Genomic DNA, 25758 nt, shown 5'->3' on the forward strand with positions numbered 1-25758 from the left:
ACTTAGAAGATCGGCTTCGACAAAAAAATTAAAATCCAGGATCCCACAGGATCTGATAACATAGCTTCGAAAAGCAGCAATGGTCCCAAAGGATCCTTCGAAACAACGCATATCCAGAATTCCAGAAGATTCGGTATCCAAAGTTTAAGGATCCCATTAATGGATTCGTGGGGATCTTGGCACATGTCTGTTTCGCAGGTTGCGAGAAGTGCTCGGTCGGTTAAACAATTGGTTACACTATTTTTTAGTTAAGTTACGAAAGGTGTCAAAGACCGAAATACCGTCATGACATTGTTTATGATGCACTGTATCCAATGCATGCATCCAGCTCTTGACGTCAGATAAATGGGCATGGCGTTAACCGTACATATATGTTTAAGTCCTTCTGCTGGCGTATACGTGGTTACTTCATGACTGGAGTAACGTTATAAGCCTCGTTTTTACCGACCTGCAAGGATACCTAACCTAAAAGGAAATAAAAAGGATATCGGACTTAAACTAAAATCCAGGATAACGCAGGGGCGGAGAGAACCACTTGGTACGCAACTCACAAATCAAGCGCCCGGGGCACAAAAAGATTACGTGATTTTGGTCAGAACCAACCCTGCGCCTGGTTAACCCGCGCCCGGCAGGGGTCTGGGAAAACCGCGCCCGGCCGGAGAATGTTGACTTCTTCCCTTGGATCTCCAACTGCCAGACGCTGTATGAAAAAAACAAAGATACCGTTTTGAAGGTCTCGCCAAATCATGAAGAATGTAGCACAAACTTTTATCTTAGGTCAAACATGGGGCCACCGATGCCACAAAAGATTAATAACGGTTGCTGCAATGAATACACTTAAAACCTATGTTAACACGTGAAGACGGTTATTGAGAGCACAGAAATATGCGTTAAGACTGTGGGGAGCTCATTTCGACCATTCCTGTTTCCTTTTATGGGTCAGGCCAAGTGAGGCCACCGTTCAAATTTGGTTCACTAGCGGCCTACAAGAACGATACTTTTCTTTACAATGTGCTTCCGACTAAGCTAATTTTATTAGGTGCAGCTGCGGGAAAAACATTCCAGGCACAGAAATATCACAAAAATGTCATTTTATGGTGACCTAGAGGTCATCTGAGGCCAACTTAATTCAAATTTGTAAGTCATACGACTTAAAAAAATTGGGGGCGCTAACCGGGTCTACGTGACCAATGCAATACATTTTGTGATCAGAAATAGTGCATTGGACATCTACAGGTACTCAAGATTGCATAGCTTTTGTCTACATTGAACACAGTCCCCTCGATGCTCGGCGATGTATCTGTAACAAGCTGAGAACAGGTGCGTTGGTACATGAAATTAGATGCCATGAAGTTGGACGAGAATCTCAATACGTTTTCAGCAAAGTATTCTAATTCTATGACAGAAATTACCTCCAAACTGCCTGTTTTGAACTCAGCACGTGTTTTCCAGAAGGTAACCATAAAGATAAGTCATGACCTCGGCCAAGGTCATGTGCTCCATAGCCATATTATGTTTGCGCATGTAAGTGAGCACTTTTTTCTCATACAGTGCCTAAACTACACAAAATATGTACAAGCTTGCATTATTTACGAAAAACAGCGGCAATTGACAAGGGTCAATGTCAATGGACAAGGGTCAGGTCAATGACCCCGCAGTTTCCGAAAAATCCGAAATATACAAACCGTAGGTATTATCATGCTCTATTACTATACCAAGATTGAACGAAAATAAATCATCCACAAGAGTTACGTGTGGTAAAAGTTTTTAGAGGTTGACCGCTTTGATCTGACCTAGGTCGCTGACCTTGGTAGATCAAAATTTAAAATTTACACAGCAGATGCCAAGTTGATCGATAAACAGGTACTGAAAGTGTTGGGTCGGTGCAAGCATTTGTATTTGTCCTGTGCTCGAAAAACCGTGGGCGGAAGTCAACTAGGTCAGTCAACAAGGTTTAACGTCGTTTTCCTTCCCTGCTTATGTCAGACATGACATGCAAATCTAAAGGAAACTGCAAACCAAATCACAAGAACATGCTCTGACAGGATTTAATTGGATCTATAAACTCAATGTCATTTTCCCATCATTGCAGGCCAATTTATTATTTACTATCGTCAGCTAATCTCGTAATCCACCCACGTCAGCTACACGAGACCCGGAACGATCTCCCAGCCGTTCGATGATAGCCCCCTGGGTCTCGCTGGGCGTCATCAAATCCTGGTCCAATCAACGGCGGCCCGTCCGACCGTCACTGCGCAGGACTCCTTCAGTGCCTGCCAGCTCGGCCTTTCCGGGCACCCATGCATAATTCTGTCTCGCGATGAGTGGTGAGAACGATGCATCTTCAAGTCCTCACCAGCCACCCGGTATTGTCCCGTCACCAGGCCGGCTCCCCGACTTTCTCGCCGTCGGACGCGTTCGCCCATGGCAAGTGGCTGCTCGGGGTTTCATGACATTAGTGCCACACCCAATACTGCCACCGGCAAAGGTGCTACGACATTTTTACGACCTCGACTACGATTTCCAATGCTCCCATGTGGATTGCTCCCATGTGTTCGCTCGCTTCTGAGCTTCGGTAAAACTTAAGCGATGTGCGGAATACTGGCGGGTATAATTTGAGGAATATTGCCGACATTGCAAAGTAAAAATGTCGCGTCTAAGTATTGGCAATAGAAGTAATTCCGCTTATAAGCAAACACTGCATAGGTTTTTGTGGAAGACATGGTGACGGTTAAACGTTAAGTAATGAATACGAAGTGATATTTCTAGTAAATAATGTTGATATCACTACTTTTTAAGTTTTGTCGTATGTCGCTCTTTTCTTTGTTGTAAAACTACTGTCGGGTATATGATTTTGCAGCATGAGTTTTGTCGTGTAACACTCATATCTTTGAGTTTTTTGCAACATTAATGTATCGTATAAGGAATGATAAGCTTTTGTAGCGGGTGTAATGATAGGCATATGCGCGAGATATACCTTTTGTTGTGTGGAAGTTATGTCGTGTCTAGGTGTTTGCAGAAGCAATATCGCGAAAAGTAAAATATGTAATGTTTGTGTGCAGCGGAAGTAATGTTACGTGGAACTAATATCGTGGCACTGTCGGCAGACGTTTCGGTCGTAGCAGTAGTGCGTGACACCGTTGCTCGGTGCCCAAATATTGCGGATCTGCCCCAGCAACTTGTGTTGGCTAAAAGGAGCTTATTTGATCTCCCACCTTGCTCGCAATCATTGCACTATATCATGACATTGTAGTTATGTATTGGATCAATGTAAACGGTCCATGACCCAATTCGAATGACGTCTAACGCAACACTCTAGCCTCATCCCGACGTTCGCTTTCGTAGCTCAATCGGTCATAGCGCCTGCCTCCGAACCCACCCACAGGTGGCAGCGTCTGGGTTTGAGTTGCGTAATGCACCCACTCTTTGCTTCTGAATGGTATGACCTGCGGCTGGTGGTTCTAGCAGCTGCTCAAGGTCACATGATGTCGAAGGGAGGGGTAGATCGGCCCAAGAACTGTAGCACGTCATGCTTTCGCCACAAGACTCTGCTGTCCGACCGGACTTGGACGCTCCGGTGGTGGGGCTAGGGCTTGTAAAGCAAGCGCTGTTCAGCGTGAGCTACGATCGCAGAACTCTGTCCATAACAAAGGTTCGCGGCAGATTTATACCGCATAAACCACACGCATCGATGCATGTTTTAGCGTCAAATTGATTTCTGTTGACCTCTTGTTGACCTCTTCAGATCTAAAAAGCTGGTTTTGAAGCGCCAGTAAGTTGGTACTGCAGCAGTTGGCGGTATAGCGAGCGTTGCGGGCTAAATACAGTAATGTTTGAGTGGAACACGACTGAATCGGTAACCACAGCAGTTCTTAATGAGGATATTGGCACTGCTTTCGTTCAGCCATATAACTTATCATTTTGTAGCATGGATGGCCAAAGCAAATGTAATGTGACTTTTAGCTAGCACATTTAACTCCACCTGACGCAAGGTCACCTGACAAGGGGCATTCGCGAGACACGGTTGCCGTATAGGCGCACTACCTCTTCTCAGATCCCAAAATGCATGGTTGTCTTTAATTCCAATACGTTTTCCGGTGGCCTGAAGGCCATATCACTGTCCACCTAGAACAAAACCAGTGCAGGATACCGAACTTGAAAGGTGCGTTATGTTAGGTGTGCGTTAAAAGCAAGGGCATTCTTTGTTCTCTTAAAGAATTAGAATGCCTGGTCGAAAGGTTTTAAACTCATATTAGAGCATCTCGAAGATCAGAGTCTACGTCACATCGGATCACATGGTTGTGATTTAAAGATAATCGTGCGAAATGTGATTTATGAAGCCGCAAGACTGCGGGGAACCGTCGTCAGCCTGGTGTGAGTAAAGACACGCGTTCTCTTCCCCTTTTCGTCTTATCTGCCACGTCTCTGGCTCTGTCCCCCCGTTTTCCTCGCTCTCGCCGTAGTGTTAACGAGGCAGCTGGAGCGGCTAGGCTGAGTTATGATTGGTCCGTTTTGGGCGAGTGCAATCTGCCGGGCGACAGCGCAGACGGTCTCAGCACGGCCGACCGCTGGCCCGGCGCGGGCAGTGGCGTGCGGCTGCCCTTATTACGCCCAGCGTGGGCCCGCTCTCGCCAGATTTTGATGGGGATGGAGCTTGCGAACACGTCGTTACGCATCTAATGGGCTTGGTCGATCGTCTCTGCAACTGTGAGAACCCTGCTAATGCTGCGTCGTTAGGCGAAGAAAAACAAATTAGGTCGAACGCGTTCCTGTGGCCATGGCACAAGTGATGCACTGAACAATCTGTGTGGTTGGTCGATTTGCGCCGGTGTCAACAATTTTTTGCTGTCATTTTTCTCGCCATCGGGTGCAGGGAATCGGTACCGCGTATGGTTTGGCTCCCTAATTTGCATCTTCAAAACGCGTGACCTCATCCGTGTTGCTGCCCCGTAACTACCAAAATGTGCCGCCTATGCAAGATTATACATAATATCATTTATGGAAGAAGGCAAACGGGAGTGCTTCCTTTACTTTTCAAATGCTTCTCGCCGCGGATTTTCGCGCTATGACATCAATAGTCGTTGAGCATTATGCTTAGGCTGGTCTGTCGGCAAATGGACCTGCGGCGTGGCAGCGTCCTATTCGGATTACATCTGGTTTTGCAACCACAGCAGGTGAGAGAAGAAACCCTATTTGGATCCTAATTGAGGTGATTATCACGTTGTGAGATGTCATGCCATTTAGACGCTGATCAAAGTTAGTTCTAGGCGTGTCGCATTTTTCTGACTTCGAAAAACTTACGCATATGATCATGTGAGTGCGGATAGGTTAGATTAGATTAGGAGGATGATAGTGACGTTAGGCATATGATCATCAGCGCGGTTAGGTTGATGGCAACGTCTTGCGTAGACACAACACATGCCCTAAAACATATGGTGAGAACAACCATATTATAAAGATATGCCATCTGCCTCCTCAATAGTGGAGCGGAAATATTTGCCAAGATGGCAAAATGCTGGACAATTAACAACTCCGCCTGTTTTAACTTCACCCTAAGTCCCTTATTGGAGTAATTGTAATAAGTACTACAATGCACATTTCAAGTCTGTCGCTGTTGTATGGGCGTAGCCCCAGCTGTACAAGACACGAGCCACACAAACGCTAAAAGGTTAAGTACCCAACGTATCTATAGGCAATCAGTGTTGGTTTGCCCTGTTACATTAGACAATTGCTGCAGTTGCGCACAGATTTATTAATAAGTATAGTGATATATTTACTGTAATATATCACTAACGATTATAATACACATATCTACTCGGCTATCCGCTAGTCTTGTAACTAAATGACGGTTGTTGGGCCCTGCATGTTCTTGGTCATCGTAGTATCCATGATACTTAAAACTGAAGTAGCCTTCCCGAACATCAGCGACTATAATTATATTCAATAGAGCTGAAATGAAAAGCTGCGCTCAAAGTGGACGCGGCGGAGGCCTAAAACTATGAGCTCCCCGCCCTCGCTTGACTGCCCCACTGTGCGCAGGTGCTGTCAATGTGATGAATGTTGTTCGTAAAAATTTTAGCCCCCTTCTGGCCATTCATTGCGGCCCCTCCAGACGCAAATCATGGCAGCCCTTCTTTTCACAAGGTTTGGCTATATCCCTGGCTCCAGCCGCCCCCAACATTGAGAAGAAAGTGGGCCAAATGCGGGGAGGAACCCGTTTGTTGGCATCTTCTGGAGGTACGTTGCGTCATTTTTCGCCGCTTGGCCCGCCAACTGGTTTTGCGAAATTATTTGCATGGTATACGTGTTGCAATTATGTCTACGAAAGCCGCTGTATGAATGGTAGCATTTCAGAACATTCATTGGTGGCTCTAGCATTTCATGAAGGGGTGACGGAACATTGTACACCCTGGAGTTTGCACCCCCCTCAAAGATACAGATCTTGTCGATCAGCTCGCGACGTCCTGAAGTTGCCTGTTTTTATGGGAAACCGAGTTTCTGTCAGCGCTACTAGAAATTAGGCGTGGTGCGTATGGACGTACGGTGAGCGCGTTCATTTTTTTCAGATCACGGAGGGTGCTGTCATTTAAAGGCTAAGTGGACATTTCGGAGAATATATGGAAAAACACGTTAAAGTTGGCTGCTAAAAGCACCAGAATCAAGCACCACGCTTCATTCCAGAGTTAGTAGCAGCTAGCCGGTTTTCGGTGACTAGACGGCTGGTCGATGTTATCAGCTGGTGTCAAATGGCTAATGCAGGCTTTTGTTTCGACTGTAATGGAGGAGCACAACATATTACAGCATTCAAAATGAGTTAAGAACGTGATCCTCAAGCATAATGAGTGTCACAAACTTAACTTACCCACGGAAATGGCGTGCTCCACGTCGGCGGCGTGCGAAGTTATCGTACCAAATGCACGTATAAAAAACATCGGAGCGTTTCCGGATCCGGCTCTCCGCGGCTAAGACGCAAAGGAAAACCGTCGTCATGTAAATCTCGGACTTGTGTACCTTAATTGCTCTAGCCAGGCCCGCACACACGAGCGGCAGAGGTCGAGTTGTCTGCTCGGCTAGTATGGCTGGTGGGAATATTGGTCTAATGTGCATGCTCAGGTAGTAATTTTGCAGTGAAACTCAGTCAACGTGCCATTGTTCGGAAACATGCCAATTTTTGTCGCTGGCATAGGGTTGTGTCTTAAAGTCATAGCTATTAACGTTTCGTTTATTGTAGCACAATACACAGTGTGGGTACTTGTGTATTGTTTGGTGTAACGCTTCCTCTGCTTTGCTCAATCAATGACACTGGTGGTTTTGTGTTACATATTAGCGATTTTAACCAAGTGTAGAATACTTGGGTTGTTAAGTTTTTTCTACGAGGAGTAAGGCTATTGCTACTCTATTGTGCCAAATGTAAAATATTCATAGAATTATATGACTTTAGATTATCTGGTTATCGTTACGCATACTAATGTTGCCAATTTAAGCTATTAAGATTGCAGACATCGTGATAAGCACCCGAACAAAAATATAGTGCTGCGTTTCACGCCCCTTCTTTCAGTTGACACGTTACCTAGGTAACACTGACTCGCATTACTTGATTTTAGGGGATCCTTAACGCAGATTGCCGACGGAAGGCAAGCGAGGGGGAAAGGCAAGGGTGGCTACCTGACTGAGGCGGTTCGGTACCGCCGCTTAGATTTTAAAGAGATGTGGTCGGCGTAGAGGGAGGTGCAGGGGGATGCGCGCTACATGGCCCTACTGTCGGCGTGCCTGAGATCCACATCATCACCATCACCGGCAGGGCACGCAAAAGCAGGCAGACCTAGCGCATCATTGAGAATCCCTTACCCGCCTACGGCGGCAAATATGGCTGCGTGGCGGAGGCACATGACACGCGGTGCGAAAAACTGGTGTGGGCGTTAGTCGGAAGAGGGAGAACTTAGGTACTGGGTACCAATGAATTGGTTATAGCTAGTGGAGGGCAGCACATCAGGCAGCTTCTTAACCTCTGACGAAGAGGCGCAACAGCATGAATGACGAGAATGGCAATAGACAGTGCCCTTAGGCAATCAAAAGTGCCCTAATAGTTGAATGAATAGGGCCCCCGACAGCAGCGTAGGGTCTCCTGAGGAAGTGGAAAAACCTGAGATCAGTATGAAGGGTCCTTGAGCAGCCGAGAATAACCCGGCATTTTAGCATTTGGTGCCCCGGTGATATCGTTTATATAAAGAGCCTATCGGGCGAGCGTGAAGAATCCGTGGGGCCCCTGATTGATCAAGAGTGCCTCGACAGACTAGCATGTAGGAACCCGACGACAGTGTTGGGCCTTCCGAGGAAATGCAAAGAAATCGAGGACAACGTGATAGGCGCCTTGGCGATCAGATCAACCAGACAAGTGGACGTGTCGGCCCCCCAAGCAACAGCGTAGGGCTGTGGGGCAGTGTGATGATCCCAAGAACCTCCCCAATCACTGCCGGTTAAATCAGCGAATAACTATTGTCTGTCTATGGAACCCTCCACTTTTGCTTACGACTATTCGGGGTCGCTTGGTGCGAAAAGACGTCCAATTTTGTTGTGTTTGTGCTAAAGATACTGTGTCCGTTCGGCCGGTTGTGGGATTCTTGGGGGCCAAGGGGGAAGCATAATACCGTGTCCCCCACCCCCACCCCCCACTTCTCTGGATCTGCCACTGAGAACGTTTTGCGGTTCGAACGGTTGAAGTATACCCATAAGCATTCAATGGCAATGGCGGTGCGGACACTTGCACCTCAGACACTCGCACCTACGGACATTTGCTCTTCCGAACATCTGTGACGCGAATTTTTGCTTCTGGGGCCAAAAGTCCTCCCTTTCCGAGCACCGCGATAAGCTCAGTGCTAAGTTATGACATTTTAGGGAGGGGTGGGGTAGGGCAGCTCCCAAAGCCTCCTATGACGCGATAGTCCCCAGTCCTATGGCCGTGCGTACATTCGTCCTGTTTGCCATTTGACGCAAGCGCGTGCCAGGCTTGACACATCCATTTCACTTAAGCGCTTGTTTCAGTGGATGAGTTTTTGCAAATGGTTTTGCATCATGTCCCCGATACGTTCGACCCCACAAACGCTTATATTGTGATTTATGGTCGCACATATTGTGTGTTATTACGACACGTCTTTGAAGAGCTCGTTCTCCGCAAGCAGTCGTGGCCGAGTGGTTAAGGCGTTGGACTTGAAATCCAATGGGGTCTCCCCGCGCAGGTTCGAACCCTGCCGGCTGCGAAACTTTTCACATCGTTTCACCGCTGCCGGGACGCTGGAACATTTTGTTATACTTGCGTTGTGCAGTTTATTGCAGATTAATGAATGCGGTGTCTGTTGGAAACATTATGGAAAACTTGATGAAAGTCCTATGGATTTTTGAGAACCCTTCTAGCACTGAATGCGCCCTGGATTCAGGTGATGCCCGCGCGATTATTGTTTAATTCCAATGGGCTATTGAACTCGTTTCACGTGCTTTGCATATAGAAGGGCGAGACACATACCAATTGCGTCGGCTTTCTCGGCTGACTCCAGGTCGGTTGATATTGACCCCCTAACCTCACCCGGTGACCGAGCATGCTGCCACCAGAGGCAGGACCGGCGCTGGGTAGTGTCGGCAGCCCGCCCCGTCGGCCCGCCGTCATTGACGCCCGGAGCACGCACCGGCGGTTCGGCTCGTAATGGGCCGCATGTTTTATGCATTTAGACAAGCGTCGTTACCGGCTATATGGGGGGCCAGCTGACGGAATCAACAGCTTGTATGCATGCCAATGTTAGAAATGAGATGGGGCTATACTGACAGAGTCATCTACCGGCGAACATGGAAGGTTTAGTTTGGTAATGGTATTCTGAGGAAAAACGAAGAAATGCTGTCCCTCAACTTTCTTGACACCTCCAAACATCTGTTGAACTTAAGACTCTTCGCAGCTTTCAACCTTAGAACAGATGACAGGAATGGCATAAGCATTGCTGGTGCGACAAGAGAAGCGGTGATGCTGTGCTGATAATGGTCTGGGTCTATAGCCCTCTCCCGCCGCGGGACCCTTAGAGAAGAGGTCCCACGGACCTGCGAACCCGCTAAGCCATGAGGCTCCACGGACCTACGTCCAGGCCAAGCAAATCAGTGCACAGATTTTGCTAAGTTGTCGATGGCTTGTGAGCATGGAGGCGGCTTTAGGCACTGCCCCAATACTGTCTGTGTTCCTAGTTCATCGATGGAAGTATGTTACGCGGAAACCATACCTAACGCAATCTTTCGCTGATGTTCCCAGCTCTGGTTCTGAACGAACAATTGCGGACCACAAATTTCCTAGCAACCGTGCTATTGAAATTGCTGCGACATTTTCATTAGCATCACTGGTCAGTTATCATACAAGTATGCTCAAAACAAAATATCTACCATCCGGTGCAAAAATCATAAAGACTCAAGACATGCAGACAAATCACAGCGTGGTCACAAAAACAGGCAATATGCCATGAAAATGTACCAAACATGTCAATCAATTTATAGCTGTTAAGTTGTCATAGATATCCCAAAATGGCAGAAGCGAGCGGACATATTAGAATAGAAAACAATTGGTTTTTTTCTCTCTCTCTCTTTCTCTCTCTCTCTCTCTCTCTCTCTCTCTCTCTCTCTCTCTCTCTCTCTCTCTCTCTCTCTCTCTCTCTCTCTCTCTCTCTCTCTCTCTCTCTCTCTCTCTCTCTCTCTCTCTCTCTCTCTCTCTCTCTCTCTCTCTCTCTCTCTCTCTCTCTCTCTCTCTCTCTCTCTCTCTCTCTCTCTCTCTCTCTCTCTCTCTCTCTCTCTCTCTCTCTCTCTCTCTCTCTCTCTCTCTCTCTCTCTCTCTCTCTCTCTCTCTCTCTCTCTCTCTCTCTCTCTCTCTCTCTCTCTCTCTCTCTCTCTCTCTCTCTCTCTCTCTCTCTCGCTCTCACTCTCTTCCTCGTTCTATCCTCTGGAGTGGCTGACCTGGGAAGGAGTAAGCAGGCCCGGCTGGCGGGCGGAGCTGGTGATGGCACTGGTGCTGGTGCTGGTGCTGGTGCTGCGGCGGACGCGGACTGGGCTGGGGAGTGGCATGCCGTTCATCTTGTGTCACGTGGGCACGGGAACAGCTGGGTCGTCCAGCAGACAGATCTACTGAACCGGGCTTGTTGGAGAACTTTAACTGCCCACGCTCAGAGCTATTGGACCTGTGGTAGAGTGCCTTAAGTCATGTGGGTGGTTAAACAACTCCGCGGTCAGCGCATTTGCGATCATTTCATGTGGCGTGCTTTGGAGATGGTTTAGAATGCCTACCATACGATGTGTCGCATAACAATGCTGGGCTAACGTGAAGTGACAGATGCGCAAAATGAGAGGTGCGCAAAACAACACATAGCCAGGAAATACATGTGTACCATACAGAAAATACAGGAAAATACTGGCAACACACCGGCAATGCGGGAATATGCATATACCGAAAACATATGCGGTAAATACAACACATTCACAGGCAACTCATAGCCAGAAAAAGGACTGAATAAAGGATGCAACTACTCCGGCCTACTCGCGAGCGAGATCCAGTTTGCAGTGCCACCTACCGGCGATATCATGGCCTGGGAGGTGGTCCGCCTCTCGCAGCATGGCTAGGCCGTACAACTGCAGACATCCGCCGCCACCGATCGCGTTGCTGTGCCTTGGGATTGAGAGGTACCTTGGTGGGAGAACTTGTTGGTCGGATCTCAGATCTGCGTTTGGGTGCAGCGTCGCATACTGACCAGTCACTCAGCGTGAACACCGAAACAGCCTCGGACACCTCGAAAAAATAGGATGCGGTCTTTTGACGGGCGAGGCCGCTGCTGTGGCACATGGATGTCCATGAATGGTTTTTCCGTGTGTTGATGAGGACTTGGAATGCTCATTAACAGTTGAACGGTGTGTGTGTCTAGCTGTGCTGGCTGTACTGTGGACGACCTCAGCATTGTCTGGTCGGAACGACGAAATCAAAGAGTCCCTAGCCATCTTCAGAAGAGTGAAGACGCAAGTCATATCGCACTGCACAAAGGCTACACATGGGTACAATAGCAGACGATGTACGTTTTTTAAGCGTTCTTGGCCAGTACGTGTTATTGCTGCGCTCATATTGATACGAGCTGCATCGCATGCTCCCATTTAGAGACATTCAAATGACCAGATAATCGTGTTTTCTTAAGTAACGTTGTTTAGCTTTGTTATGTGCACTTACAAGCGGTTTAAGGAGAAATGTACGCATACAAAGTATATAGAAGTACGCCTGTGTAATGGATGTACGCAACCGTTCGTAGGTACATGCACGTAAGGCATACATTTCGCATGGAACAAATGCGTGCGCAAATAATATTTGAATAGTGTCAGGGACGGATGTACAATATTTGTATTGACAGAAGTTCGTCAAGACATGTGCTGGTATGATAAGATCGATATGCATAAAGTGCGTGCGCAATTGTTCGCACGCAATTGAAGGTACTCAACAGTTCATAACGGACAGAGGTTCCTCGACAAAACACGTTCGCAACGTCCGTAAGCATTTATAGCGCAGTGAAAGATTTGCTTGAATAGTATTACTATGTGAATTTTTCCAGGACAGATCGATCCCGGGTACCAAGAAAACAGCGGCTGATCTGCGGTAGACGTGTTTTGAAGTTTGTTCTGCCTTTGGTGTATTCCATTCGAGGGACATTTTGCACTGCTCCCATTCATTCGGGTTCACTTGCTGGCCGCCGGAAGGTGTTTAAGTTCTTGACATTACAAGTCAGGCCTGTCATAATGTTTGGCCCGAACTATGCAATTGTCGATGTCCTCAACCCTCACCCCACCCAACCCATTACTCAGCACCGGCCCCCGCAGTGGCCATTCATACGACACAAAGGATGGGTATCTTCATTTGAACTTACATTATGTTTCTGTACACGATCTTTTGCGCACGCAATTTGTCAAATGAACTCCAACTTGACGAACATTTGCGTACGAACTTTGCGCGCTTCCACCTAATAACACCATACGAACTTTTGTGTGAGTACGTTTGTGATACGACCTCTATCCCTGACGAGTATTTATTCGCGAACATTTGCGTACGAACAACTACCTGCAAAGCCTGCTAGCTTTTCCAAGCTACCTTTGATGCCTACGAATATGTTCGCCAAGAACTTTTTTCCCGACGAACAATTTACCATACGAAATGTACCCGGAACTAGCTCTTAACATAACGAAAGTTTGACGTTACGAATTTGATATCCTACGTACTTTGTGAAGAAAAGCTTGCATAATACGAGCGTTATCCTACGCAAAGTTCTCATTCAAACTTGTTCCATGCGCAAGCATGCCCGCAGCCTATCGAAGGCAATTTACCCACACACTGTGTTGTTTCGTGCCCATTGGATACCGAGCTGAAACGTGATTCGTTTTTGAAGTGGACTTAATAATTTAAGAAAAATTGTCATGGGAATAAATTGTAAGGGTGTTCCATTGGGGAATCCGGCGTGGTTTCATCCGACTCCAGTTTTGGTGTCGGCCGGCAGCGGGCCTGTCCATTTGGTTGTCGTGTAGCTGTTCCTCCTTTTTCATAAAAAATGTATAGGCGCTGATTGATACAAATGGACCCAAGAGTAAATCATCAAACTGTTCGGAGCCAATCAAGCCACGAGTGTGAACAATAACGGTTTTGATCACAACTAAGCTTCATCCCAGCACGTGCTGCCACCTATACCAGTTTTGTTACAGCGCCACCTACCGACATCAGGTATTGATGAAATATTGCTGGTGCCGCACAATCACGCAAGACCGCGTACATAACTGCTACATAATGGAGTTTGGTAACGTATGGCAAAGCCCAGGGGGCGGCGCAACGGGGGACCGAGAGGGCTGTTTCTTTCCTACCGGCAAACGGGGATGGGTAAGATCATGTTTTTGCTTCCACAATACAAATATTAGTGGGGCCTTTGTCCAAAACCAAATACATTGGAGCTTCCCGTAGATTACCAAAATCCAGATCAAGGAGCCCGATGACTGAGCTAGATGGTGGGAAATCAAGCTCAGAAGACTATTTTCTAGGTAGAGAGACTCATTTTTTGGATCACGAGGCCACATCTATGAGTAAGGTAACTCATGCTCTAGATCAGGAGGACCGATGTTGTGTTAAGGAGGCCCCTTTGCTGACTTGGTGGACCCCGTTATAAACTAATAGGCCTTGCCCTGGGCTAGGAGGCACCTTCTATTTTCAGAAGGCCCTATTTCTCGAATAGGAGGCCCCTTTCATGCATCAGATGGCAGCGGTTCCTAATCAGGATGCCCTGCTTTGGTGTAGCGAGACCAGTTGGCTAGATTTGGTGACCCTCTTCGCGAATCAGAAGCATCCTGTTCCGAATTAGGTCTCTCTTTGCATCAGGAGACCCTGTTTTGGTTATCGAAGTCGTTTGCTGGATAATATGAAGGTCCATTGTAGGTTTGTAATTGGTTACACTGATGCATTTGGATGTGACGGATGTAATATTTTGGTACAGAAATACATTTCCTAGGAACCCATGCACCTTGGATACGCCACTTCGCCGGAGGCCCCCCCCCCCCCCCCCTGTGAGGAGACCCATTTTGTCCAGTAGGACCCACAAGAATCCTGCCTCCCGCAGCCCAAAATTCGTGGCGCCGTCCCAGAAATGCCTACCGATTACAGGAACTGTGAAAATTGTCATTGCAGTCTGCCAAGAAGCCACGTGAAATGACACTCATCATATTCAACGTGCCTGAGCGGAGATAACAAAAAAGAATATGCGCTTGTGACTGCGGATTGAAAATGCAGCTTTTCAACCCGTCAACCCGCGAACACCTGACCAGCCATCACCTGCGTGTTTTTGGCCGGGATGTGGACCAGACTCGGTGGGCTTTTGTGGGGCAAAAATTCTAGCGAGAAAAGTTATATATTTTCAGTTTTAACTGAGTTTTAAACATCCAAAAATCAGAGTGAGCTGTCAAGCACCAAACAATTACGAAATATACGTATTTCGTGTTTTAGTAAGCGGCCAAGTGGTAGCAAACCCCACGGTAAACATGACACACCAGTAAGCCAGTTTGCAAAAGCCGAACAGCTCGCGTAAACATCTCACTAAAAAATCAGAAATGAATGCGCAAACTTTCAAAGATGGGCTTGATATCATTAAGTAATTATGTGGATCACATATGCAAACACAGCTACATGCTACGCTTGGCTGTTATTGTAGGGTGAAGTGTGCTAAAAATGGCTTATTTTATGCGCAAACTTTGCCTCCCAATCAATATCAATGATCAGTGAAAGGAAAGCGAAGCTGTGAGTGTGTCTTTGCCCTAGCCTCTCCTACTTGTCAATGCAACCCGCAGTTACTGGTGTATCAAATGTGCAATTATGATTGTCGAAATATAAAATAGCATTGATAGTAACGTAGTGCCCGTCTTTTCACGTCTGAAAAAATACAACATACAATCGGGATAACCGGGGCTCTTATGCACGGTACGTTTCACCCCTACTGCCATTGTCATTAGTTTTCATCACATACGTCTCCTTCAGGATTTTATTCTGTCTGATCTTTGCATCTCTTCCAATATCTGTATCTGTACGCCATCCGTACCTGTCCAATATCTGTTCATTGACACAGACATGCGTCAATGAAACATTCGATCAGTTCGAAAATTGCAATCAGCAGTGTATATGAAACGTGGAGAAGGTTCCTGGACATAATTATTGAAGATTATCTCGGTAAATGAATTTCGCTGCAGCATTTAACAAGACCCCATAGCTGTTTGTGGGATCGCTAACTTTTTTATTTTAAAGATTTTATTCGGAATTTTTGAACGAATGGATTTCTGGGATTTCCCGTGTTAAACAGTGGTTGCTGTGTGATCCCTGAATGGTACCATCCGAGCGCGCCATTCCAGGTCAAAGGCAGAGTTTGGTAAGCTAAACACGGTGCAATAATCGGCTCGAGCTGCCTGCCCGCTGACGTCAACTGATCTTTAGCACCGCTGCAGGCCGTATCTGCCAACGACAAATAGCGCGAGGTTATATCGAAGCAAACTCACCCCGCCTCGGGTGCGTGGGTTGGAATACAGGCGCTACAATCAAATAAGTCACGGAAACGAACCACCAGTTACGTCCTTTCGTGGATAAGAATTCGTGGACAAAACGTCGCTGCTACCCTTGCTTGCGCGCAGCATCACACAGTTGGTGCAGCCACGGTTGTGGAATGGAACATCGGTGATAGTTAGTGGGAAATGTGAATCACTTCAGTACTGCTATGTGGTATTTATTCCGTGTTGTTGCATTATGTATCAACTTGAGGACAGCCTACAACATTGATCACCAAACTGCAATCAACCTGCCCGCAATAACGCGTCTTTACTGTTCTAGCCATCGGATCAGCCGCAGGTAGGCGCCGCCGGAGGATGCCTGTTTTATCAACCTTCTACTCCTTTCTTCTCTGTAGCTCTCCGAAGCTCGCGGAGTTCGGTGCTAGCTCTTTACATTTAACAGCTGCAATCACCTGTAGCTCAAATAGCTCATCGGATGCCTACCCTTGCATTCTGAGCCGCATTGATTTAGCACTCCAGCACCACCAATGAATCCACACCCCGTAGGATGTAATGATGGTTCATGCATGATGAACTGGTGTCAACGGAAGCAGAGATCTGCATGTTTTTCATCTGATGGCAGGTATTATTGATGACGTTATAGTTAGATATGTTGTATAGCTGCACGATTAGATTAGAAATTAAATTAAGTGAACACTGGGCTGTTCAACCTGCATTTACCTTCACAATACTCTTGTCTTGCTCTTATTCCATAGTACATTTATGGTCACGTTTTAGTAGATGACTAAACGCTCATTGATACGAAGATAAAACAAATTCCGGTTATGGCGCCGACTAAGAATTCCGGCTGTAGGCACATCTTGGCCATTTGACGCTGCTTTCCTCTTGGCACACGACGCTCCCAAATTGAATGTGGTGACTCTTCACAAACCCACGACACGCCGACAAAGGCTGACAGTCCCGCTGCGAGTCCCCCCACGGCCTGGCGGTGGATGCACCGCCGTCGTCCGCAGTACTGTCGCCGGTAACGGGTGGGGGGAGGAGGGGGGGGGGGGAGCTCGATCGGCCGTCGCGCCCGCCGCCTGCGCCGCCGTCCAGAAAAACCGCCACCCTCTCCCACGGCCCCATCTCGCCGGCGACAGCAGCCTCGTTTATAATGCGCGCTCGGGCGGGCGAGGCGGCGGCCCGCGAGCGGCGCGTGCCCTCAATCAGGGCGGCGGCGGGCGGCGCGGCAGGCGCGCCCGTATGCCGGGCACGTTTGGTCGTCACTGATTAGCGACAGCTGGATCCCCCGGCGGCCATCAGCGGCCGGTGTTGCTCGCCTCCGGTAGCCGCTCACCCTGCTGCTGCCTGCGGCAGGTGCCCGCGCATCCGCACGTGCCACCTCCCCTCCCCCGCTGCGCCCCGCCTCGGGCCGCCCCTGGCGCTGACCTGTGATACATGGCCGAGGCTGGAGTGGCGGTTCCGGGACTTCCGTCGGCATTGCGACTGCACCGGACCGCCCAAAGGGCTGCCGCTCCTGGGCCAGCATTAATCGCCCGAGGGCAACGGCCGCAGGCCTGATGGTGGCCGCTCGGGCGCGTGCGGTGCGCTCGGACCGGTCCCGGCACCCAGCGCCGCTCCGACGCACCATTTGCGCCTATCTGGCTAAGTGCAGGTGCCGACCCCAGCAAGCGCCTTTGTTCTGGCGCGAGGCCTGCTGGAGAGAGTGGTCGTGATGTGGGCCTTATCGATGGTAGGTTTTTCTGTTTTGGGTCGTGACTAAAAGTACGGTTTCTTGATCTTGAATCCGAATGGTCCTTTGGCGTGTGTGCGGGGGAGGTAGAATCTGTGCTGCGGAAATGGACCGTTGGTCCCTCAGGAGGTTACGACGACTGCAAGCAACATTATTACCAATCGAGTGACCGACCTTATACGTTAAGTTGTGTATTTGACAAAATTGACGGTGGTCTTGTGCGGCTCTAGTCCTCAGGGCATCCATTGACAGTGAACCCCCCGTGGTCAGTGTGCTCCCGTAACCGACACTAAAAAAATAATGCAAGCACGGGGCGCCACAATGACTTCCGGTTCCAGGCTGGAGGCATATTTTCTAGAGATTCATTGGCGTGAGCTGCTTGACTTCACGTCGGGAGCCGCTACTGAACAAAGTTGGTAAGTTTTGAAATGGGAGAAATCATGTGGCCCTAGAAAAAGCCGCCTGTAAAAACCTGCAAAAAAACACACCACCTTACAGCGTTAGATTTAAGGTGTAGGTTCAGCCGGTCAGCAGCGCAGCGTCTTCAGTTCACTCACTCCGGCTGAGTAGGGCACGCGATGCGCAGACTGAGTAAGCTGTCGGGCAAGCTGCCGAACAATGTGTTGATCAAGCTGTCATGTCTTGTTGGCGTTAGCACAAAGCATCACGGATGAGAAGAAAAATTAAAGCAGCTCGCTTAGTGGGAGAAGAACTGTGAGCTCACGAGTTTGCTTGATAGCCTAAATGCCTAATAAAGGTATAATTCTGGCTGATATTTGTCGTTCATTATGTAATATTATCGCACTCAGCCTTTTACCATATTCTTAACAGTTCATTTGGGCTGGACACTGTGTGCGCTGTTCAATAACGTGTCACATAGCTTAGAGCACAAAGCGTGACTGTATGCCAGTTAGACCGGCCCAAATGATGAAGCTCAATTTTAGCGACCTGTCGTTTGCTTGTTCCGTTTTAAGCTCACCGCGCTCACAAAATCACTGGTACTGTATAATAGATCGGCATGACACATTATTCAGTGGTCATACCTTTGTTTTGCTGGGTGCTACAACAATGTACAAGTCGACAACTTCAGCGCTTTTCGCCAAGCTTCCTTCTTCGTGACCAAAAACTGCACTGTGTGAGTGGTTTTGTGACTTCAGATGTTGACGAAGTGTAGAAATGGGAAGCTCGCATTCGTTTGGTCCCATTCGTCCTTTTTATTACTTCCACAAACACTGCCAGAATGTGTCTGCCTTGTCTCCCGCTCCATATCTTTGCCTTCAGAGCGGTAAATTTTCGTGAAGAGAGCCTGGAGTTCCGACAGTCGCAGGCTTCCGCTTCTGCTTGACTTTGCTGGGACGCGCGCTGACGTTGATATATTTTCTTTTGTACTATGTGCGGACCAAAAATGTAGAAGCGGTGGGGTCTGCTTCGTAATTTTTGTGTCCCCATTGTTGATGTTGATATCATTGTATAAATGTGGCCTTTTTTATTTGACCATCCTTCCTTTCCAACTCACAGCAGTGAATTTTAGTCTTGTTAGGCACGCAAACCGCATCGACGTCCATCGTCAAGCAGATGGAGAACTGCATCGCTTCAGTTAACCACCTTAAGGGAATTCTCTACATTTGAAGATGTTGAGGCAAGCATCAGATATGATTGAAACAAGCTCTTTTATGATTATTGGTATACTTTTAAGTGGAAAAGGCTGCTATAAAGAACACAGTTTTTCTACCTAGTAAAGATACCCATCAATATGTCATTGCTGAATTATGTCATTGTGCCCTGCAGATTAAGAGCTAAGTTATGACCACCATATTCGAAAATCGTGTTCACGAATGCCAGCTATGGACGACTCGACAATTATATCCTTGTCCTTGATCGCCGCATGGCCAACGGCAAATGGCAGAATTTTGAATGACGATGTGTGCATGGGCAACCTTGGAATAGTTCTCCGAAATAGTGTGCACACCTTTGCGGGTGTGTAGGTTTGTAAGTAGAAGGTTTAGTTCTTAAGACGGGTTTAGTTCCTGAGAAGGGTTTAGTTCTTAAGAAAGGTTTAGTTCTTAAGAAGGGCAGGCCTGCGAACTGCACTGAATGATCCTCAAAACGGCAGTTTCAGCTTAAACACCGTACTTATGTGGAACGCTCCCTTTAACCGTAGGTTTTTTTGGTTCCCGATGACATCAATATTTAGCAGTTGGCCGGTTGACAAGGCATGTTAATATCCGTCATTGCTTCATATTTTTAGAAGTTGCCCTTGGCAGCATATGATTAGCTTCTTTTGCGCAATGTCTGCGCCGGGCAAGCGACCATGCGGCGTACGATCTGGGTACGAATAAGTTAATGTCGCGCTCCATGAGGCCCTAGCCCTCATGGGTGCAAACATGGAGCTTAACACTGTAACACAGCACAAAGCTGCTATGCGGCGCAGTTCTGCTCCACGTGCGTGTCCTGGGCAGCAGACAGGTCAGAGAAGCTAACGGTTTGGCAGGCCCAATCGTGCGACGGTGTGTGATTCACAGGCCCAATCGTGCGACGGTATGTGCTTCACAGGCCCAATTGTGCGACGGTGTGTGATTCACAGGCCCGATCGTGCGATGGTGTGTGATTCACGGGTCCAACCGTGCGATGGTGTGTGATTCACAGGCCCAATCGTGCGACGGTGTGTGATTCACAGGCCCAATCGTGCGGTGGTGTGTGATTCACAGGCCCAACTGTGCGACGGTGTGTGATTCACAGGCCCAATCGTGCGATGGTGTGTGATTCACAGGCCCAATCATGCGATGGTGTGTGATTCACAGGTCCAACCATGCGACGGTGTGTGATTCACAGGTCCAATCGTGCGATGGTGTGTGATTCACAGGCCCAATCGTGCGACGGTGTGTGATTCACAGGCCCAATCGTGCGACGGTGTGTGATTGACAAGCCCATGTTTGCGAAGGTGCGATGGTCAAGCTTGCCAGGAGTCGGAGCGAGCTGAAGAGGCTGCTGTGCGATCGGTTCTGTTCGCATATCAGGCGAGTGAGTGGTGAACGCCCGTCGCCACTTCATCCTGATTAGGCAGGATATACGGAATAAGAACCACGAAATCAATCGCGGTTTTTAGATTGTTTACTTTGAAACAACTTAGTCTTAACTCACTGATTGGATTATTTTCTGGCATCAGCGTCTGCGCTGAGTGGTCCTTGTTGCGTGAGCCCTGACACCATCATTCGATCTTGAAACCTCGGTTTAGCGGTACGATTTTACGGCGAAAGCTGAACGTGTCGTAACACTAAGCACTACCCGTCCCGCCCTGAGGGTAGGACCCTCTGACGTCACTCGACTTTTACGTCGCCAGCTGCTTCCGATCACAGTCCATGCCATCAAGTTCCAAGCAGCGAACGTATAAATCGACTCGAGTCCTCCCTGCCACCAGTAGGTGGATCAGAATACAGGTGCTCTTACAAGCTCAGCTATTGGTATCAACTGCAGAACGGAAGGGAAGGGAGATATCAGTTGTTGTTTTTTTACAAGCAGGCCTCAGTATTTGGAGGGAAAAGTGAGACATCTTGAATAACAAAATGACGTGTTTAGAATGGAGAACATGAGAGCACAACAAAGTGATTAATCACTTTTGTCTTGAGAATTGTGGCTGACTTTTATGTGAAAAAGGTATCAGACCACCACTTGTGATCTTTGAATGCATTGTTTTTTATATAGATCTTGCTAGCATTGAAATTCTACACTGGCATGGGTATTAACGTATTTTAGTCGGTTGGAGCCAGATGCTCAGATTCATCTCACGTCTTAGGCTCATGCGTACGTCAGTGGCGTTTTTTTTTTCATTTTAATTCAGGCCACATGTTTTTGTCCGAAGCGTCACACTCCACCAAGATCGGTCTAGCATGTTGAAGGATCTCAAAAGATAAAACAATTTTGTTATGATTTCTTCTCCTGCATTTTGAACATGTAGTTTGTTATTTCGGAGGTGTCGATGCTTGTTTCCCAAGATTCTGAAGACTTTATGAAAATATGACGGCTGCTATTTCTCTTCTCTTTCTTATTTCATCCCAACAGCTCAGTTGGTTTCAGCGTCTTTATTCCGTTTCACCTACTGGTGGCAATAAGGCTCGAGTCGCTTCACGCGTTCGCCATCTGGCTGGCTACATGGGCGGTGGCCTGAAGCGGTGGACGAGGTGAAGATCAGGCGACGTCAGACGGTCTTACCCTCAGGGTAGGAGGGGCAGTTTCAGGTGTTGCGGCATGTTAGTCTTTCGTCGTCAAATCGGGCCGTCGACCCGGGGTTTCACGATCGGATGTTAATGTCAGGGCTCACGCAACAAACCACTTAGCGTGGGCGCTGTTCCCAGAAATCTGTTCAGTCAAAAGCTGGGCTGGAATCCTTCAAAGAAAATCAAGAAAGAAAAACAAAGGTCGTAACCGATGTCTTGGCTTTTGCTTTTTGCATCTTGCCGAATTAGGGCTAAATTGCCGCGTATGCTTACCACCTACTTACCTGACATGCAAACAAAACCGACCGCACGACATCCTCTTCAGCTCACTCCGATTCCTGTCAAACCCCACGCCGTAGAACGAATGGGCCGACCATCAATCACTGCGCTCCTCTGACCTGCCTGCTGCCGAGGGCATGCGCTTTGGCCAGGATCGTTCCGCACGGCAGCTTTGTGCTGTAGTATGGTGTAAGGTTCCAGAACTGAGCTATGACAGCTAAGGCACGCTGGAGCGCAAGGGAACTTTATTTAGGCTGTAAATGCACACAAGTTCACCTTCGCAATTATTTCAAGCGAACGAGTCTTACTGTCCAAAGCGTGGTTGTACATAACTGATACAATGCTATTTTTGACGATGTCATTGGGCGATGCCTTTGTCTAAATTACAAGGCGCCGGTATTGCAATATTGCAAGAAACCAGTGCGTGATTTTCAGCTCCACATCCAATACCTCTGCAAGCGCACGCGTAGGAAAATATTCCTCTAAAATGCCAGTCTACTGATAACATATTCGCGGATATCAGGTCAGCAGCTGTGAACTAGGCCTCTAACGATCGTCATGATCTAGCTGTGTGGGCTGGCTTATCTTGTTGGGCAATTTTGTCAGTTGAAGGCCGGTTTGCAGGTCCGTATGTTACACCTCTGATCAGTATGCTACTGCCGATCGTTTCATTTATTCAACTTGTCACATTTGTCCGGTCTGAACAACTTGCTGTCATGAAAAAATGAAATGATCCAGCTGTGTTAGAATGCCAAGCGTGTGTGATTAGCGCGTACGGATCCACATATGTCAAAGGAAACCCAGCCGGTATCCGATTTTTCACTGTCCGACTCTTCACCCGTGGAGCTGTTCTCGTAACCATCCAGCATATCTTCTCGCAAGCCTTATCTCACACGCCGCGAATGGGACTCCCGGGTATCTCCATCCATGGCTAGCGCTCCTTTGTCCTCGAATGAACCACCTCGCGTGTGACACGATTCGCAGCGTTTCCATCTTTTTCTTTGCACGTGGCTCCCATTTCTCAGCGCCGCTCTGTTCCCACCGAGCTGAGATCCAACCGGCCGCCCCCCCCCCCCCCCCCTGCCGGCCCGGCCGGCCGGTGCCTTCCCCATCTCCGTCGCCTCGGCCAAGCACCTCCCCAGCGAAGGCCCAGCTGTGCTTTCCAATCCCTTCAGCCTGGATGGCCGTTCTTCCACAGCTTTAGGCCGGTCGTCCTTCCCATTCCGCTGGCCCGGCCTTCCGTCCTCTCCATCCTCGCTGGTCCGGCCGGCCGCCTTTCCCATTCCCGCTGATCCGGTCGGCCGCCCCTCCCAGGCCCGCTGGTCCGGTCGGTCGCCCTTTCCCAGACCCGCTGGTCCAGCCTTCCGTCCTCTCCATCCTCGCTGGTCCGGCCGGCCGTCCTCCGAGCCCTGCCAGCCGGCCGACATGCCGCCGACAGCCCAATCCTCTCGTCGGCGCCGTCGACGGTCCAGCGGCATACGGAGATACCCCTCCCACCTCCGTCATCTGTGGGACGGCCGCGGGCAATCGGCTAATATCGCAATTCATCACCGTCCAAAGCAAGCGCAAGACAAACACCATTAGGATAAAATCGGCGCCGCCGGTGGCGGCTGTGGCCGGGCGCTCTGTCACCGGAAGATGGTGTGCCGCCGCCCCCTCGACACCAGCGCGCTGACGCAAGTGATCGCACAAGATTCATGAGAGGCGTTCGGCGCGTTTTTGCTCGGATCCATCCTGTACCGGACAACACTTATCACCACAGCGGTTCGGTGAATATTGCCATTCCGCTGAGGCACGTGCGCTGAAGGAGACCGAATATCCGATGCGCTTTTGTTCGATCGATGCAACGCTGTGATTTATCACAGCTGCATATTCGAGTACGCGAGATGTTCTTGTTGTGTCTTTGTCTTGACCTGTGAGTTATGCATGATCCGCGGCTGTATGCGGAATACCTAAACAGGAGAGGTGAAAAAAACGAATCTGCCAAAACGCATCCCAACTAGGGACGGACTTCATACATTTTCGGGACTGGGCCCCCCACCCCCTCCTAATGCTGGCTTAAGCCCCCAACCCCCGAAGATGTCACGTGCATCGTACGTACTGCACAGGAAAGTAAACAGCGAAGGTTAAAAGTGTGCAACCGCCCTCGAAAACATATAAGCGTCAACAATTGGCGAACAATACCTGAAAACAAATATACACAGCAAAAGGTAAAAAAGGAAGACGAGAACAAGTGAAGATGGGAAACGAGTGCTGATGATTGGTAATCGCCGATTATGAATGGGATTACTGTGTTGGTATAATTCCAGGCGGAATGCAAGCGTTGAAACGTCGACATTAATATACGTATCATAAATTTGAAAAGATTTAAGCCTCGCTCCATTGCTCCTCGCCCTCCTCAATGCATAGGAGCAAAGAGAGAATACCAGGCCAAACAAATGTCGATAAGATATCTTGACTTCTGATGCACTGGGTATCTAAAAACAACGCCAAGGTATCATGTTTAGTTTATTACAAATATTATCCTGTAGGTATCTGATGTTTTTTGTTACATTTTTATGCTGTTCCATGCCATTGATCTCATTTCCTTCATATGTCCTGGCCGTTGTGTAAGTGTTTCATAATTTGCTTACAAAATAACACCCAGATGGAGATAGGGAACAATTGACTACAATGTGTGATCACTTTTGAAAATGCATGATGACCGACATAAAGCTAACCCACATTTCGTCAAGCATCGGTTAATGTCTTGATTATTCAGTCATGACTGTTATGTCATGTTAATATATGATATTATCATTTATTATAATGCCATGTTATGTTATGTTATGACATGGTATTCGACTGAGAATTGACTGACAGAGTGCGTTTAGCGACGGCGGATGGTCATCAGTGATCCCATACCCGTCACATCGTCGACGGTGCGAGTTGAAGAACAGTTGGGGGGGGGGGGGTCTTCCACCTGTCTTTTTCACAAAAGAGTGTCGAGGAATGAAATTTGGAACGAATGGAATGATGCGCTTTTTTAAGATGGTTACACTGGAGACTTATTCAGTCGCCGGGCTTTACCTCCTCTGTCATTCCAGTAAATGGCCTGCGTGTTGAGAAAGTCGCACGAGTAGAGTTTTCTTTGATATGTAGGTACATCGTGGCAATGTGCTCAAAAGTATTTCATAGGCTCTTGTCCATGTGTGTCAGGCCACGACATCCCACATCAAAACGTCTATTTGCTCCTCGGTTCATCTTCCATGAATTGCTAAGACATTCCTCCTTTGCGTTACGTGCCCTACTAAGCTCTTCACAAAAATGGATGTTCATGTCGCTTTGAAATGGAAAGTTGTTCCTTCGTCACAAACCAATTTGGAACATTACGATTATTGTCAACACTTTATCAGTGGGGCCACAATTTAAAGTGGCCCGAAAATCAGCTTTCGGAAATAGCTTAGG

The 25758-nt window shown here is 48.1% G+C and overlaps 1 protein-coding gene and 1 non-coding gene across 2 annotated transcripts in view; both read left to right on the plus strand.

Moving 5' to 3' along the window:
* Window positions 1-25758, plus strand: part of LOC119110539 (neo-calmodulin) — a 249042-nt gene that overhangs the window by 59819 nt on the left and 163465 nt on the right. Inside the window, exon 3 of the mRNA XM_037234403.1 lies at window positions 16403-16420. Within this exon, the coding sequence (XP_037090298.1) occupies window positions 16403-16420 (18 nt within the window). The remainder of the gene's footprint in view (window positions 1-16402; window positions 16421-25758) is intronic.
* TRNAS-UGA (transfer RNA serine (anticodon UGA)) lies at window positions 9176-9257 on the plus strand. Its single transcript has one exon. It is a non-coding gene; the product is annotated as a tRNA-Ser (tRNA).

This window comes from Pollicipes pollicipes, unplaced genomic scaffold (assembly GCF_011947565.3).
Source record: "Pollicipes pollicipes isolate AB1234 unplaced genomic scaffold, Ppol_2.1 Scaffold_7231;HRSCAF=8579_pilon_pilon_pilon, whole genome shotgun sequence".
In the NCBI taxonomy this organism is placed as follows: Eukaryota; Metazoa; Arthropoda; class Thecostraca; order Pollicipedomorpha; family Pollicipedidae; genus Pollicipes; species Pollicipes pollicipes.